The 18,510-nt window shown below is 37.8% G+C and overlaps 1 protein-coding gene across 4 annotated transcripts in view; it reads right to left on the bottom strand.

Annotated features, from left to right (window-relative positions):
- HSPA12A (heat shock protein family A (Hsp70) member 12A) overlaps positions 1-18,510 on the bottom strand; it is a 62,821-nt gene that overhangs the window by 23,418 nt on the left and 20,893 nt on the right. For all 4 annotated transcript variants that reach the window (XM_058187358.1, XM_058187360.1, XM_058187359.1 and 1 more), the window contains exon 6: positions 15,000-15,116. In XM_058187358.1, coding sequence (XP_058043341.1) covers positions 15,000-15,116 — 117 coding nt within the window. The remainder of the gene's footprint in view (positions 1-14,999; positions 15,117-18,510) is intronic.

Below are 18,510 nucleotides of genomic sequence, written 5' to 3'. Positions count from 1 at the left end.
AGAAGGGTTTTTACTAATTATAACTTCAATGTACACTATGGGAAATCACATGCTCCATGCTGACTCCATTGTTTTGAGTTTCCTCTCTGGTGTGTATGTGTATGTATATTTGTGTGTAAAGGTTGGATAATACATTAGGAAAAAGATAAATATTTACATGCCTATCCCATGTAAACAGTAATGCCTAACAGACTCGTGGGAATTACCAGATGAAGTAACAAATTATACAGCTTTGAAGGAAAAGGGAGAGGAGAGGAATGACTCATTTCACCCTATTTATAAATCTCAAATCTATTTTATTATATATAGGTTTGGGATTGGGAGACATTCTATATTGATTTTCCTAGCCAACCCACCCTGAACAGGAGAAAAGCAAGTTTTTACACTTAGGCAGGAAAAGCAAAAGTACAACTACAGATTAGATTAGATTAGATTGGATCAAAAACTGTGAGAGGGACCTTGGAATCCTAGTGGATGATCACTTCAATATAAACACAGACTTCAGAGGATAATTAGAACTGCAGAAAAAATAATTGCTACCAACTTGCCTTCCATTGAGGACCTGTATACTGCACGAATCAAGAAGAGAGCCGTGAAAATATTTGCAGATCCCTCGCATCCTGGACATAAACTGTTTCAACTCCTACCCTCAAAACGACGCTATAGAGCACTGCACACCAGAACAACTAGATACAAGAACAGTTTTTTCCCGAAGGCCATCACTCTGCTAAACAAATAATTCCCTCAACACTGTCAGACTATTTACTGAATCTGCACTACTATTAATCGTTTCATAGTTGCCATCACCAATCTCTTTCCACTTATGACTGTATGACTATAACTTGTTGCTGGCAATCCTTATGATTTACATTGATATATTGATCATCAATTGTGTTGTAAATGTTGTACCTTGATGAACGTATCTTTTCTTTTATGTACACTGAGAGCATATGCACCAAGACAAATTCCTTGTGTGTCCAATCACACTCGGCCAATAAAAATTCTATTCTATTCTATTCTATTCTATTCTATTCTATTCTATTCTATTCTATTCTATTCTATTCTATTCTATTCTATTCTATTCTATTCTATAAGCCAGCAGTGTGCAGCGGCAGCCAAAAAGGTAATACAATCTCTGGTTGTATAACCAAAGGCATAGAATCAAAATCACATGGAGTAGCACCTGAAATACTGCATCCAGGTCTGGTCACCACATTATGAAAAAAAAGATGTTGAGATTTTGGGGGAAAGCACAGAGATCCAATTAATCATGACTGGTTGGACTGAATCCATTGCATCTTAATTAGGACTAAACTCCGAGGATATGATCAGATAGGTAAAAATGCAAAACATAACTCAAAAGTAGCTTACCAATGAACCAGTATTCTGGATCAGAGGAATTACTATTATCATTATGGTTGATTGCATTGTCAACTGGATGTTTAGACCAGATTTGACATTTATATTCAGCTCTCAAGTCCTTCCCAAGGACCTGGGATAGGGAAATGTTGCTGTTTGATGGTATTAAAGATATTGTCGCAGGATGTAAACTTTTCCAAGTAAAGCTGCCTTTTGCAACTGACGAGGGTGATTTTTTGTCAGTGCCAAACAATTGGTGTTCCACCTGTTTTGGGATTACACTATTACTATTGGTACTATCTTTGTTTTCTTTTGCCACAATCATTCTACTTCTATTCGCAAGTCTTGTGTATTGCGTCTTTTAGTTCTTTCTCTTCCATTTTGCTGTCTCCAGGTTCTGCAATGTCCATTGCATTGCTCGCGGCTCCCATGTAACATCACTGCTGCGTAGTCTGAACTGGCTTCCTGTGGTCTTTCGGGTGCGCTTCAAGATTTTGGTTACCACCTTCAAAGCGCTCCATGACTTGGGACCCGGGTACTTACGAGACCGCCTGCTGTTACCCTATGCCTCCCACCGACCCGTACGCTCTCACAGAGAAGGTCTCCTCAGGGTGCCGTCCACCAAACAGTGTCGGCTGGCGGCCCCCAGGAGTAGGGCCTTCTCTGTTGGAGCATCAACGCTCTGGAATGAACTTCCCCCTGGCCTACGTCAAGTGCCTGATCTTCGGACCTTCCGTCGTGAGTTAAAAACATATTTATTTATTCAAGCGGGACTGGCATAATGGTTTTAATAGTTTTACTCTTAAATTGGGGTTTTTTATTGGGTTTTTTAAATTTTTTATAATTTTAAATTTAAACTTTTATTATTATTATTTTTTCTGATTTTTTATTTTCCTTTTTTTTTTTTTTTTAATTACTTTTTTTACAACAAACAAACAAAAAAAATACATTATTACACCCTTGTGCTATACATAAAAGGAAGATTTGGGTCTTCGGATATATCCTCATGATTGCCAAAATCCACGTTCTCGAGGTACAGGTACTGAAGCGTCCAATGTTCCAAGCGCAAAGTCCACAAATGGTTTCCAAGTCTTCCAGAAAATATCTTCTTTATACACACCACTTCTAATTTTAATATCACATGTCATTTTATCATTTAAAGCTAATTTCCACATTTCAGAATTCCACTCTTCTATTCTAAAAATCACATCTAGTTTCCAATATCTAGCTATTATAATTCTACCTATTATAATCATAATTCTAATCAATTCTTTTTCATATTTTGTTAATTCTATTTCCTTAATTACCAACAATAATATAGTTTCCACTCTCAATGTTATTACTTTCCCCATCATTTCAAATATCATTTTCTCCAATTGTTGCCAAAACTTTTAACCTTATCACAATTATACCACATATGTTCATAAGTCCCCAATTCCATCTCACATCTCCAACATTTTTTACTAGTTTTTTTATCCATTTGTGACAATCTTACTGGAGTCAAATACCATTTCCAAACAACTTTATAATTGTGCTCTTTAATCCTTATAGATAAAGTTCTCATAATTCTACTCTTCCAATTCACATTCCAATCTGATTCTGGTATTTCAATATTAAGATCTTTTTCCCAATTTGTCCTCATCACTCTTTGTAATTTTTCATCAGAATTTATAATCTTATAAACCCTACTAACGAGTCCCTTTAGCCCAATTTCATCTTTCATAATCCGAGATACTAAATATTCAAATTCAGTTTCACATCTATTTATTGAATAATTTTCCTTTAGTTTTTTTGTCCATTTTTCTATCTGTATTTTTCAAACCAACTTAACCCTAATTTTTCAATAATTTCTTTATTCCTCCTTTCATTTCCCATAACTTTTATCCAATCTCTAATAATTTCTATATTTTCCTCTTTAATCACTTCATTACGTTTTATATTATTTTAATTGGCCAAATTCAGTTGTCTCCCCAAAAGATTATATCCGAATTAAAATTTTAACAAATTTGTTCCACATTTTACTTAATCCCTTTAACCAATAACTTCTACTTACACATTTTAAATTTGCTTTATCTAAAACCACCTTGATCCAAATTTCTATATCCCTTAACTCTAAATCTCTCCAATAATTATCTTCACCTTTAAGTATTTTTACCACTATCCGGATACCATACGCACAGTAATAATTAAATAATTTGGGGATTCCTAATCCACCTTCCTTTTGATTTTGATACCACATTTTCTTCACTAATCTGGGTCTTTTGCCACCATTGCAAAATTTATCCAGTTTTTTCTGATATCCTTCAATATCTTTCTCTGTCAAATTTAGTGGTAGCATCTCGAATAAAAAGTTGAACTTGGGCAGCAACATCATCTTACACATTGCAATTCTACCAAACCAAGACAACTTTAAAATTTTATATTTATCTATCTTCTTCTCAATTTCGTTAATCACCACATCATAATTAAGTTTTTCAATTCTTTAACCTTAAGTGAAAGCACTATACCCAAATATTTCAATGTGTTTTAATCCTTATCCCAAATTGCTCTTGCATATTCTCAGACTCATTACCATTACTATCCATCAATAATTCTGACTTTGACCAATTTACTTTCAATCCTGTCATTTCTTCAAATTCTATCAAATGCTTATATATCTTTTCAAATCTTTCTCTACATTTTCAAAATAATTAAAGTATCATCCGCATACAAATTTATCTTATACCCCTTATATCCTTCTAATTCTTCATCTTTTTCTATCATTTTTGTCAATATTTCCATAGCCAATAAAAATAATGTTGGGGACAAGGGACATCCTTGTCTCGTACCAGCTTCTAATTTTATCTCTTCAGTTAATATTCCATTCACCTTCACTCTTGCACTGCTCTTTTGGTACAATTTTGAAATAACATGTATAAACTTATTACCAAAGCCTAAAGCCTCCACAATTACTTTAATTGTTTCCCATTGTACAGAATCAAAAGCTTTAAAAATATCCAATGATACTATACCAATTTTATCACCATTATATTCAGCTACATCTATAATATTTAATACTCTTCTAACAATATCACTCATGTATCTACCCTTCACAAAGCCTACTTGATTATAACTTATATATCTATCTATAAATCTATTTAATCTATTACTTATAATAGCAGTAAATATCTTTGCATCCTGATTAATTAAAGAAATGGGCTGATAGGACTCAATCCTTTCTAAATCTTTATCTGGTTTAGGAATTAGGGATATCACCGTTCTATTCCATGACGAAGGTACTTCCCCACCATGTAATATTCCATTAAATAATTTTTGCAATCTTGGTATTATTAATTCTTTAAATTCTTTATAAAACTCAATAGGTAATCCATCCTCACCTGGAGCTTTCCCTAATTTTAATTTTTGTATTATTCCATTAATCTCATCTTGTGTTATATCTTCTTCCATCAATTCCTTATATGTTTGATCAATTTTCACCACATACTTTTCTAAATAGCTTTGCAATTTTCCCCGATTAATTGGTTTCTTTGAATATAGTTTCTGAAAAAAATTTCTAACCACTTCACATTTCTCTAATTTTTTATAACATCTTATACCTCTATCATCTATCAAAACTCAATTTCTCTCTTCTCTCTTTTATCTTTCGCCATCTTTGCCAATAATTTAGAATTTCTATTACTAAATTCAAAAAGTTCCTATTTAAAATCTCAAATTTCTTTTACTAACTCTGTATCTTCTTCTATCATTTTATTTCTTAACATATTAAGCTCCTGAAGAATTTTTTTTCTTTAGTAAGCAAAATTGATTTTCCAATTCTTTAATCTGATTTTTATCTCTTTCCATTTTAATTTTTATAATTTTTATATTTCCTACTTGATAATTTAATACTCTCCTCTAAACACCGCTTTCATCGCATCCCAAACAATTTCAAATTTAACCTCCCGTTATCATTTAATCTCCAACTTTCCTCCAGTTTTTAAGTATCCATTTTTATCCTTTTCATTTTATACAATTTCGTCATATCTCCAATAGCTTCTTTTTCTCAAAATTAAAATCTAAGTCCACCATAACTTCTGCATGATCAGAATCTTTAAAATTCCCACATCTACCTTATCCACATTATTCAACAAATCTTTAGAAAGAAAAATATAATCAATTCTAGAATATGTATTATATATCTTAGAAAAAAGTGTATACTCTCTCAATTCCTTTAACCTCTCTCCACACATCAACCACGCCATTTCGAAGCATCCACATATTTAAAATCCCCATTTTATTTGCTCCTCCACAGCGGGTGGGATTAGTACTATCTATTTTATCTCTGATTAAATTAAAATCCCCAGCCACAATTACTTTCCCTACACTTTCATTCTCCAAAATTTTTGTTATTTTTTCAAGAAATTCTCTTTGTTTTTCATTCGGTAAATATAAATTAACAAGTGTCACTTTTTCCTCATTAAGATTTCCAACAATTATTACATATCTTCCATCTTCATCCAAAATTACCTTATGTTTTCAAAGTACACCTATCTGATATCAGTGTTGCAACTCCTCTAGCTTTTGAAGATCCAAATGCTTTTCATATATTTGCATACCTTTTATATACATTCTATTTGAATCTTCAGATTTCTGATGGGTTTCTTGTAAAAATAAAATGTCTGGCAAATCCCTTTTAATCTTAAGCTCCAATCTTCTTCTTTTAATCTGGTTCCCTGTACCCTTCACATTCCATGACATTATTTTTATAACTCCCATTTAAAATATAAATTTTTTAATCCTATCCCCGCATCTTCCTTTCTGTGCCCACCACCCGACATTAAACTACCATATTTAACATATAAACAACAATAAGAAAACAGAAAAAAAGCAAAAAACAAAACAAACAATAAAGTACAAACAATCTTCTTCCCCCACATCCTCATCGATTTCGCCTCTATAAAGAGAATGGGGGAGAGGGGACGTGCCAATGCCCGGGCCACTTCTTTCGGGCTGTCTATTTAAAGGGGGCGTGGCCATGACCGTGGTGGGGTAAGGACCTTTCCTTCACTTCACAGGGCTTATTAATGAAGATTTATGAGAATTTATGCCGTTTGGAATGCACTGTTATGGACGAAAGTTAATAAATCATGAACTGAAAGTGTTAACAGCCCAGCAGATTGAATTTAAAACTGGTAGGTCATTTGAAACGGCTTGAATTAAGGAGTTTCTACAGCGTGGATTGACCGAGCCGGCAGACAGGATAAGTTGGAATAAATTACTGTGTTCTGTTTTTTCAAAATTAACTATCTTGTTCTGTGTTAAAAAAATTTTATTTTACTGCTGAGGCTAAGTGAAGGACTGAATTTGATAATGAGAAGATTTTTTTTTTTGAGCCTTCCGGAAGTTCAGCCAAGAAGAATTTATCTGCTTTGCTGTCGTGGAGGAAAAATGGCGCTGATTAATGTTAGCTGTGAAGTTTTGTGTTTCTTTGTGGAGTAATAAATCATGAACTGAAAGTGTTAACAGCCCAGCAGATTGAATTTAAAACTGGTAGGTCATCTGAAACGGCTTGAATTAAGGAGTTTCTACAGCGTGGGTTGACCGAAGCCGGCAGACAAGATAAGTAAGTTGGAATAAATTGCTGTGTTTTGTTTTTCCAAAATTAACTATCCTGTTCTGTGTTAAAAAAATTTTTTTTCTATTGCTGAGGCTAAGTGAAGGACTGAATTTGATAATGAGAAGATTTTTTTTTTTTTGAGCCTTCCGGAAGTTCAGCCAAGAAGAATTTAATTGAAGAGAAGAGAAACTGATTTTTTATTGGATTGTTTGGTAGTAAGAGGATTTTACTGAGCTAATTTTTTCTTTATTTTTTTTTCTCTGGAGAGCAAATTAATAGCTTGTTTATATTACCAAAAAAAAAAAAAAAAAGGATTTTGCTTCGTTTAAGTTGGTTTGTCTTCCTTTCTGCTTTGCTGCCGTGGAGGAAAAATGGTGCTGATTAATGTTAGCTGTGAAGTTTTGTGTTTCTTTGTGGAGAATCCTTGAACTTGAGAGATAACAGTGCAAATAAGCCGCTTCGCTTCAATTAAAAGACAGTCGTCCTTTGATCTTCACTAAGACCCTCTGTAAAATTGGTTTGGAATCCTAGTTTGGGAAATTTTTTGGTTTTTTTCAAAATGATTCAACAACTTTCAGAAACGCAGCAACTTGCTGCAGCTTTAAATAAAATTGGGGAAAAAATAGCAGGACTATCAGAGCGTATAGATAATTTGACATTGAAACTGACATCTGAAATGCAGAATTTAAAGCAAGAGATGAATGAAAACTTTGCAAAACAAAAGAGGAAATGATAATGATTAAAGATGAAATGGAGCAGATGCATGTGCATGAAGTAAAAGTAGATCGGCAAATTGGTAAAATATTTTATAAAATGAGCAGCAAGATAAGAGAATCTGTCTTTTGGAAGAAGAGATGAGAAATATAATTTAGTTATCAGAGGAATCTCAGAAGAAAAGGAGGATAAATTGAAACAGCGGGTTTTGAAATGGATTAATGATTTGGATCGCAACTTACGTTCACAGTAGCAGACCTGGCAAGTGTTTTAGAATTGGATATAGAAGGCAAAATGGTTCTAACAGAAACGTGCTTGTCAGGTTCGCAAATCTTGGTGATAAGTTGGAAGTTATGGCCAAGGTGAGAGAGTTGGGAGATGCTTTGAGTTTGAAGGAAGACTATTCAAGTCTTCCCGGATATATCAAGAGAAGAAAGGGCATGGAGATTTTTTTTAAAACCAATCACAAAAGTTTTGAGGGATAATGGAATTAAATACAATTGGAGGCCACCACAACAATTGAAATTTTTTTATAAAGGAAGGATGCGTACAATCACCCCAGATATAGATGCATTATTATATTTACGGGAGCTTGGACTGATTGAGATGGAGGATTTAATGGAGATAAAAGATCAAATGCTTCAGATGGGTGGAACATACGCGGAAACATCAATCCCAGAAGAAGAAAAAGGGGCTATTGGAGGGCAAGACTCCAAAGGGTTAAAGAGGAAAGAAATATCACCTGTGTTGGCTGAACAGAAGAAGAGTCGTGAGGATACAGTAAGAGAAGAAGCAGATAAGAGTCTTGGAAAATACGAAGCTGAATGCGGGTCATCGTTATCTTTTTTTTTGAGTAAATTTAAACTTTTAATTATCAGCCTTTTGTAATTTGCTAGGTTTTAATTGTTGGTTTTAATTGTATATGTATTGTGTTTTATCTTTGGCTGTACACCGCCCTGAGTCCTGTACACCGCCTGAGTCTGTGCAAAAGATAAAGTCCTGTACACCGCCCTGAGTCCTGTACACCGCCCTTTGGCTGTACACCGCCCTGAGAAGGGCGGTATAAAAATTTAATAAATAATAATAATAATAATAAATAATAATAATAATTATCCAGATTTTTTTTTCTTTCTTATTAACAATTGTTACACATCTGGGTATACTTTGCCTATTTTATGGTCCCACCAGTTCTTGCTTGTAAATTTCTTGAAGATTTTCCAATGTATTGTCGTTGCTACTTTATCATGTAGTTGTTCGTAGTTAGCCTATGCAATCTTCTTGCTGCAACTATTAGATGGTCCACTGTTTCTTCAGCTTCTTTGCAGGGGCAGCATTTGCTATCTATTGCTATCTTCTCAATTCTGGCTTTTTATGCATTTGATTTTAGGATTTAATCTTGTGCAACAAGAATTATCCACTCTGCCGCTTTCTTCAACTTTCCTGCTCCTAGCTATTGCCTGGCCTGTTGTTACTGCTTTCCCACCTAATTTTTGGGTGTACTAGTCATATAATACTTTGTTTTTCCATGTGGCTCTTCTAATTTTCATTCAGTCTTTTTTGTAGGCCAGTTTTGTCTCTTTGGTATTTTGTAAGCCTTCATGGTGTACTAGCCTTACTGCGTCTTCTTCAGTGTCCTTCATCCAGACTCTCATTTTATTTCTACAGGGTTTCTTGATTTTTCCCATTGATGGTAAGAGTGACACATGTCCAGTCCAAACTTCATTGAAATATACAAGCAAAGCTAAGCATCCATTCTATTTCAGATGTTTTTCCATACAACTTCAGAAAGTCCATGTCAGACAGTCCAGATAGGAGAATTTAGCAGTTCTTTTTGATATTATTAATTTTAATAAGATACGGGTGATGTTCCACTATGGTTAGTTTATGGATGAATAATTTGTAATGCGACATGAGTTGTAAGAATGTCTTTGCTCAAGTCAAGCCAAAGACAAACCTTTCCTGCTGATGCTACATTTTTTTATATTTTAAGATTTAATATCAATTTTCTCTAGCATAAATTCATTAGAAAATCTGGCTTCTTTTAAGAAACTCTCACAGCAAAAGTTTCAGCTCTCAAATCAACAAAAAGTACCTATTAGTTTTACTATCAGATTTTTTAATTCAGAGGTAGAAAAGTTTGCTTCGTGAATAAAATAGTAACTGAAAGGAAGTATCTCTTCAACAGATGTAAAAAAATAAATAAAGCAATTTTAAAAAGGAAGATTGAAATTTCTCAAATGTATTGTTATAGTAACACTAGCTGTATCATCATCAACTTGTATTCTGCCTTTTAATTATCCCTATTCAGGTAACATAAACACACATATTAAACTCAGCTCTTGAACATCAGGGAGTAGACTCTTTCACAAATATATATCCTCATCAAAAAATGTTATGGCTTCCCACTTCAAAAGACTTCTTAAAGAAAGTGTCCATATGTAAAGCTTTACCCATGAAGGCTTCCAGATAAGTTTGAGCCTTAATTGTACAGAGATTGTCTGATTCAGAAAGTAGCTTCAAATCATACATACCCGTTAGTTCCGTCCCAGGCGCCTGATGGACCCGGAGAGGTTCCAGACGGAGCTTGGGCCATTTCCTGAGGGTCTGGCTCACGGCACGGCCGAGGAACTTGTCGTGGCTTGGGAACGAGCCGCGGCGGGGGCCTTGGATCGTGTCGTGCCTTTGCGGCCTCTGACCCGGCATAGGTCTCAACCAGCTCCCTGGTATTCAGAGGAGCTGAGGGAGATGAAATGCCGGAGAAGACGCCTAGAGAGTTCGTGGAGGTCCAGTCGTTCGGAGGCTGATCGGACACTAGTTAGGTCCTACACTAGGACTTACCTAGTGGCAATGGGGGAAGCGAGACGTTGCTACGTCTCCTCCCTCATTGCGTCGGCAGATAACCGCCTGGCCGCCCTGTTTCGGGTAACTCGCTCTCTCCTTCAACAGGGGGAGCGGGATGACCTGTTGCAGGGACGTGCTGAGGAGTTTAGTGGTTATCTATACGACAAAATCGTTCAGCTTCGGGACGGTCTGGACCCAAATTGGGTAGATCGGGGTGGGATGTCTGAGAGCCGTCTTGTTGAGATTATTTGGGATGAGTTTGACCCTGTGGCTCCCGAGGACATGGACAGGTTGCTGGGTAGGCTGAATGCCACCACATGTTTACTGGACCCGTGTCCCTCCTGGTTGGTGCTGGCCGCACAGGATGTGACATGAGGCTGGCTCCAGGGGCTTACAAATGCTTCCTTGTTGGAGGGGGTCTTTCCAGCCGCCTTGAAAGAGGCGGTGGTGAGGCCTCTCCTCAAGAAGCCTTCCCTGGACCCAGCTGTGTTAGGTAATTATCGTCCGGTCTCCAACCTTCGCTTCGCGGCGAAGGTTGTAGAGAGTGTGGTGGCATGTCAGCTACCCCGGTACCTGGAGGAAACCGTCTATCTAGACCCGTTCCAGTCCGGTTTCCGGCCCGGTTACAGCACTGAGACGGCTTTGGTCGCATTGGTGGATGATCTCCGGAGGGCCAGGGATAGCGGTTATTCCTCTGCCTTGGTCCTATTAGACCTCTCAGCGGCTTTTGATACCATCGACCATGGTATCCTGCTGCACCGGTTGGAGGGATTGGGAGTGGGAGGCACCGTTTATCGGTGGTTCTCCTATCTCTCTGATCGGTCGCAGACGGTGTTGACGGGGGGGCAGAGGTCCGCCCCGAGACGCCTCACTTGTGGGGTGCCTCAGGGGTCGATTCTCTCGCCCCTCTTGTTCAACATCTATATGAAGCCGCTGGGTGAGATCATCAGTGGTTTCGGTGTGAGGTACCAGCTTTACGCTGATGACACTCAGCTGTACTTTTCCACACCGGACCACCCCAACGAAGCTATCGAGGTGTTGTCCCGGTGTCTGGAGGCCGTACGGGTCTGGATGGGGAGAAACAGGCCCAAGCCCAATCCCTCCAAGACGGAGTGGCTGTGGATGCCGGCATCCCGGTACAGTCAGCTGCAGCCGCGGCTGACTGTTGGGGGCGAGTCATTGGCCCCAATGGAGAGGGTGCGCAATTTGGGCGTTCTCCTGGATGGACGGCTGTCTTTGAAGACCATTTGACGCCGTCTCCAGGAGAGCCTTTCACCAGGTTCGCCTGGTTCGCCAGTTGTGCCCTTTTCTAGACCGGGATGCCCTGTGCACGGTCACCATGCTCGTGACATCTCGGCTGGACTACTGCAATGCTCTCACATGGGGCTCCCTTGAGGAGCACCGGAGACTCAGGTAGTTCAGAATGCAGCTGCGGGTGATAGAGGGAGCCCTCGTGGCTCCCACGTAACACCTCTCCTGCGCAGACTGCACTGGCTGCCTGTGGTTTTCGGTGCGCTTCAAGGTTCTGGTAATGATCTTCAAAGCGCCCATGGCATAGGGCCGGGTTACTTACGGGACTGTCTGCTGCCACGAATGCCTCCCACCGACCCGTGCGCTCTCACAGGAGGGACTCCTCAGGTGCCGTCGGCCAGGCAGTGCCGACTGGCGGCGCCCAGGAAGGGCCTTTTCTGTGGGGGCTCCCACCCTCTGGAACGAGCTTCCCCCAGGACTTCGTCAACTTCCTGACTTTCGGACCTTCCGCCGCGAGCTTAAGACACATCTATTCATTTGCGCAGGACTGGACTAGGGTTTTAAATTTTAAATGACTAAATTTTAGATTTTGGTTTTAAATTGGGTTTTATTATTTATATGTTTATTTTAAATATTTGGCCTTTATAATAAGTTTTTTAGATGAATGTTTTACTTTGTATATTTATGTGTTTTTACACGGCTGTACACCGCCCTGAGTCCTTAGGGAGATAGGGCGGTATAAAAATACGAATGAATAAATAAATAAATAAATAAATAAATAAATAAATAAATAAATAAATACATACATACATCATAGGTAACCACTGAATTTCTCCAGGGTGTGGTTAAAAAAAGTCAAGATGGCCACTGCAATAGTGCTATCTGAGAGATACCCATTTTTTCTATGGAGAGTGTAAAAGGCACATAAAAGATGAAGAGAAATTGCATTGTCACAGTCACCAACTTCAATTTTTTGTTGTTGTCCATAATCTGCCGACATCTTTGGTTTCAATTACAGGTATGTCCATTTTCCCTGCCTACCATTATTTTCTCTATTTTTGTAATACATTTCTCCTGTGTGTGTATTGATCTGATTATTGATTAGTTAATATGGTCCCAAACATACATAATGGATGCATACTTTTTTCAACAACATCCCACTGCAACACACACGGGAATTGTTAATAAAACATGAATACTTTATTCATTTATTTTCTATGGTTACTGACATAAAGCCAAAGACAAGACAGATTAACATTAGACTCTAATGTTTGAGCTTTACCTACAATTATGTTCTTCCTGAAAACCTTAAAAGTAATTTGGATATGTCCTCATTAGTAATCCTATATAATAGATTGTTGAAAAAAATGTTGCTCAACATCAGTGATGGGTGAAATTATTCCAAGTTATTGGAATACATTAGGGATTAATCAAAATACCCAAAACACCTTTAGCAAGCGTACACTGCCGAGTCACTGACAGTGGAATTATATACATCAGGCTAGCTATGAAAATTAAATAGATGATATTCTACAGATGCATCTAAATGTCTAAAAAGGAAATGAAACTAAAAGTAATGAACAACCATGTAATAAGGATATCTTCATCAATCATATAAGCAAAACAAACTTGGACCCAATGCCAGAAGTTTCCAAATTTATAAAATATTAGGAAGAAAATGATTGTTTTTCCAAGAGACACATGTGCTGCTGAGAAAGACAAATGAACTTTGCAATTCTGTCTTTATCCTTTGTTATTGTTGTGGTCCGCCAGCAACCTGTGGACAGTGAGGAGGCTGGGGAGGAACATGGGCCAGTCTTGGAGTCTGGGGAAGGCCCAGACAAGGGCTCTGTATCAGAGGTAGCGATGGGGCCAGGGCCATCTGGAAGTGATGCGCGGACTCCGGAGCCCCCAGAGTCGGACAGCAGAGAGGCAGAGGAACAAGAGGAGCCTGTTCCTAGTGCATGGATGCGAAGAGCTGCCAAAAGGCAAGAGAAGCTAAAGCAAAAAGGACTCAGGAGTAAGGCCAGGATATAATTGGCCCCTCCCATAAGGCTTTAAAAGAGAAACAAAGGCACTTGGGCCTTTTGCTGGAAAGCAACGTTGCTAACTCTGTTTCCAGTCGGCATCTCTTGTTTGTTTCTGAACTCTGTGGGGCTTTGCCAAGTAAGGCCTTTGGCAGGGTGTCAAAGAAGATAAAGGTTGATGATTATCCCAAAGAACTTCTTCTGAAGGACTTATTTTGCAACTAATTGAGACTCAGCTGGGAATGAACGTAAGTCTCAGCTTTTACAATAAAATAGAATTTTTGGGGACTAATTGTATATTGTAATGACTCAGTAAGTCTAGGTCACAACAATTATTTATAGGTAGTCCTTGATTTATGACTATATTAAACCTACAATTTCAGTCACAAGTCATGATGGTTGTGGAGTGGGCCATCACATGACTAGACCTGATTTTATAACCTTTTTTGTGATGATCATAAAGTAAATCCAACAGTCATCAAGCAACCCTATTGCTTGCTGTTGGCTGGATTTTATGGGAAACTGGAAATAAATACCAGTTTCTGGGAAAACCATTGATAAATCATGATCATAGGATCCTACGGTTCTGCAAATAGCGATAAAACGCAGGCTGGTTGCCAAGCACGCAAAATGCAGTCATATGACAATGTGGGGGAAGGGGTTGGCGATATGGATGTCACAACTTTGCAACCAGGTTATAAGTCCCATTTTTCAGAACTTTGAATGGTTGCTAAGCAATCAGTTGTAAGCTGAGGACTATATTGCCCTGCATTTTTTTCTTTTGAAATACAGATCACGTAAGGCTGCAGAATATCTTCAAAGCAAATGATACTGGACTGTTGATAACTAATTAAGTATCATAAAAATATGAACCAGGGAATTTCTGAAGTTGAAAATTTGATAAGAGTGCTAATGTACACTTGATGTCAACCTCCCTAGCTAGACAAAACCATGAAATAACTCTGAAAGGTTTTCTAAGCTATTTGTATTGAGATTGGCTATAATTAACAGAAACTTGTAAGTACGATTGTGCTGTACCTTCTCCTCATTACAGTTCAGTGAATTAGAAGAAGTCTCTGAGATACTTCCAAATGTTATCTGAATGTTTTGGAATTTAAAAATGCTTTAGCCCCTTTGGCCGACGTACTACACCTGAATACCTCTGTCAACCTTATCTTTGTTACTCTTTATATCTACAATATTCACCTTACCTTGTAGGCAGCTTCCCTCATAAACTGCTTTGCAGGCTGCTTCCAGATAGCAGGCACCGTGATGACCCATCGCACATCAGAATTTTCAAACTCTGACCCAGCTTGATCACTCAGTTCCTAAAATAATTGGAAGCAATGCAGTGATGAGATATAAAACTAGAACCAGCCGTTTCAAAAATCAGTAACACTTTTTAGTGGTTTCCATGGAACTTATTTTCTTGCTTCTTGCATTGTTTGTCTGTCAATATCACACAACCTGATTGAAACAGAGGACTGCCTAGATAGCTAAATCAAGGTTTCAGTTTCATCCTATCAAGGAAGTCGGAAAATAGAGCTTCAGAAGGACAAGTATTTCTCCAAAACGAAGGCCCAAATTGAACAAACATAATATTGCATTATGCTGAAGTCTGGTCCAAATGTCTTTTCCTAGAATCAGGTTTCATGACACTTCTTGTAAACATCTATCCATTCTATTATCCTTTCTTTATTTAAAAGGGTTGCTTTATTTAAAGGAAGCATTCTAATTAAATCACTTTTTTTTTTCATTTTAAAACTTGGGAGCTAATGGCAAATTCTTTCCCTGCGTAGGCATTTATTGCTTGGCTTTTTTTTTTTAAATAACAACAGAAGTGTCTGTTCTAAATGTATAAGGGAAAATAGCTCTGTGTTTTCTTTAGGCATCTGTGTCCAATTGGTTGCTGGTGGTATTTATGATGAGGAATTCCATCACGGGTAACAACTTTATGTATCTTTTTTGTTTTCCAGAAAACGAATGAAAAGATGTAAGGTCATTTCCTTGAGATGAAAAAAATATGTGGTTAACCAACAGTACAGTGATAAGATTTAAAACTTGCAGCTGAAAAGGGAAGGTCTTTCTAGCAATGCTATTTTTTAAAAAAAATACCTAAAAATAATGCTATTAAATCTTTTTTTGCTTAAAATCTGGTCTTTCCTCAAGATGTGACTCAGCATGTTACTGTGAAGATTCTCCAGTTTCCTTTGATGTGTGCTTTTGCTCCTAACTTTATAGCTTTTTCAAACACAAAGTCAGCTTTTCTCCCAATGCCATATTGTAATGGAATTGATGTGGTGGCTGGATATTGTTTAGCTCAAGTGACAGCATCTAACCAGCCTTAGCTGATACCAGACCTTCTTTCTTGTAGTCTGGACAGGAAGTAATTAATTCCAGGAAAAAGGACCTCAGAGCCTGATTAATAGTATTTTACTGGAAGGAATGTTAAAATTACAACATACAAATTCCAGCAAGAACTCTACTTCGGTTTGAGAAATCTTTATATCTTTATAATCTAAGGATTATTCTCCATTTTCTCATTCTTTTTTTAATGCAGGGAGATGGGACCTGGAATTAAGGAGAAATCCTAATAATAAGAACAATTAACCAGTGGAACAGTTTGCCTTTAGAAGTTGTGGGTGCTTCATCACTGGAGGTTTTTAAGACGTGTCCTGGTCCATCAGCAGCCTACAGAGTCAGTCAGTGATGAGGCTGAGGTGAGGCCAGGGCCATCAAGAAGTGAGGTGCGGACTCCAGAGCCTGATAGTAGTGAGGCAAAGGAACAGGAGGAGCCTGTTCTTAATGCATGCATGAGAAGAGCTGCCAGAAGGCAAGAGCAGCTCAAGCAAAAAGGACAACTCGGGAGTAGGGCCAAGAGATGATTGGGCCCTCCCATAAGACTTAAAACAGACCAGTGTTTGAACTTTGCCAGAAAACAACGTTGATAGTTTCGTCTTCTGCTTCATCTACGTCTTGCCTTTATTTTTGTGACTTGCGAATGTTTACTAAGAAAAGCCTTTGGCAGTTTGCCTAATTGGACCAAGGTTTGCGATAGAACTGAGGAATTTGTGTTGGGAGGAATTTGCTTTAATTTGAGTTGAATGATGCTGGGAATGAAGTAATTCTCAGCTGTTCGAATGGACTGAGTTTCTTACTACCTACTTGGGCCTGGGTCACAAGAAGAAGAGACTGTATAGCCACTTGTCTCAAATTGTATAGGGCCTCCTTCTTGAGCAGGGGATTAGACTAAAAGACCACCAAGGTCCCCTCCAACTCTATTCTGATTGATTGACTCAGCTCTTCTATGAAGCTGGTGTATTCTGCCCACTGTTCATTGTAATTGTTTTGGTAACTGTTCTTCCTATTGTCAGTATGAGATATAAATCTCATACCTAACCTAAAAAAATATTAAGCAAGGCTGTCACGTCCAAAGCTGTAGGCTAGATGGGAAAGAAATCTATTTCTAATAATCTCATATAACTGAGACCTGGAGGGCACTGGCCATATTCAATCTGATTAGACAAGAAAATGACTATAGAATGAGGCAGCTCATCAGATAACCCAGTCCAGAGCCATTTAGGGCTCAAATAAATGGGGTCAAATAGCCCCTTGAATCAAACCTGGAAGCCACACAACGATCGGCATTGCTCTCAATATAGAGAGGTCAATGAGAAGTACCCAACATCAACCACACCATGGTTTGCAACTTCTGAATGCTTTCAAAAGCTAGCTCCATGTAGAACACATTACAGTAATCTAAATGGAAAGGGACTAAGGCATGAGAGACTAAGTAGATTTTATTTAAGTCCCATTCCTACTGGCCTGTGAAAGGCCTTCTCTATGGTTACTACTATTCTTCTACTGGCTGGCAATGCCACATTTATCTAGACAGATTATCTTTGAAACTAATTGCTGCAGTTGATATTAATCTGCTAAGAGCTCCTTATTTATTTATTTTTGTGTGTAGTTTTTAAATTATAAAATTTCTATTTTATTTGCACTGCTGAACATTCACACCCCAGTTTTTATGGGGAAAAAATCATGTACATATAATCAATTTTAAATAAAAACCTCTCCAAACCTCAATAAATATTGTGAGAATGTAAAGAGTTAGGAATAGACATAAGTAAAACCATCATTCAAAGTCAAAACAATTACCTTCTTACTGAGATTGTATCTGCCACTCCTATTTCTTAGAAACCAGCTGGGGAGACTCATGTCTTTGATCATGGCTATGGTATGCAAGACAGATGGATTTAATTTTTTACCTATAACAACATTTCCCATAGAAACTCTTCTTATGTTTCTTTGGCCCCAAGTGCTACATATTTTGCAACCAAGGATTATTTTGCTTCCATGATTCTGAATCAGGACTAGGAACAGGAACTGGGGAAAGAATTTATTGTGAAAAAGAAGAAAGATTTGGAAGCCAATGCATTAAAATATGTGCTTCAATGAAATGGATAGTTTGAGATCCAAAGATTCTGCAGCTTGAGGATACTTCAGTGAGAATACTTCCAGAAATGGCACAATTAAAGTGATTTCAATTGTATTATCTTGTACTTGGTCCATAGCATTTATACTTAAACAATTAGGAGAGAACTCCAACAGAGCTGAAATTGAACAGAAAAAAGAAGACTAACCTAATGGGAGTGGTCTGATATGGAGATGGGCTTTGTGGCTTCTCCACAGATTAGAGATGCCCATAGCCTTGGGTCA

The sequence above is a fragment of the Ahaetulla prasina genome, chromosome 6, assembly GCF_028640845.1.
Source record: "Ahaetulla prasina isolate Xishuangbanna chromosome 6, ASM2864084v1, whole genome shotgun sequence".
In the NCBI taxonomy this organism is placed as follows: Eukaryota; Metazoa; Chordata; class Lepidosauria; order Squamata; family Colubridae; genus Ahaetulla; species Ahaetulla prasina.
The sequence above is the reverse complement of the archived record's forward strand: the minus strand, read 5'-3'. Positions and strand labels throughout refer to the sequence as shown.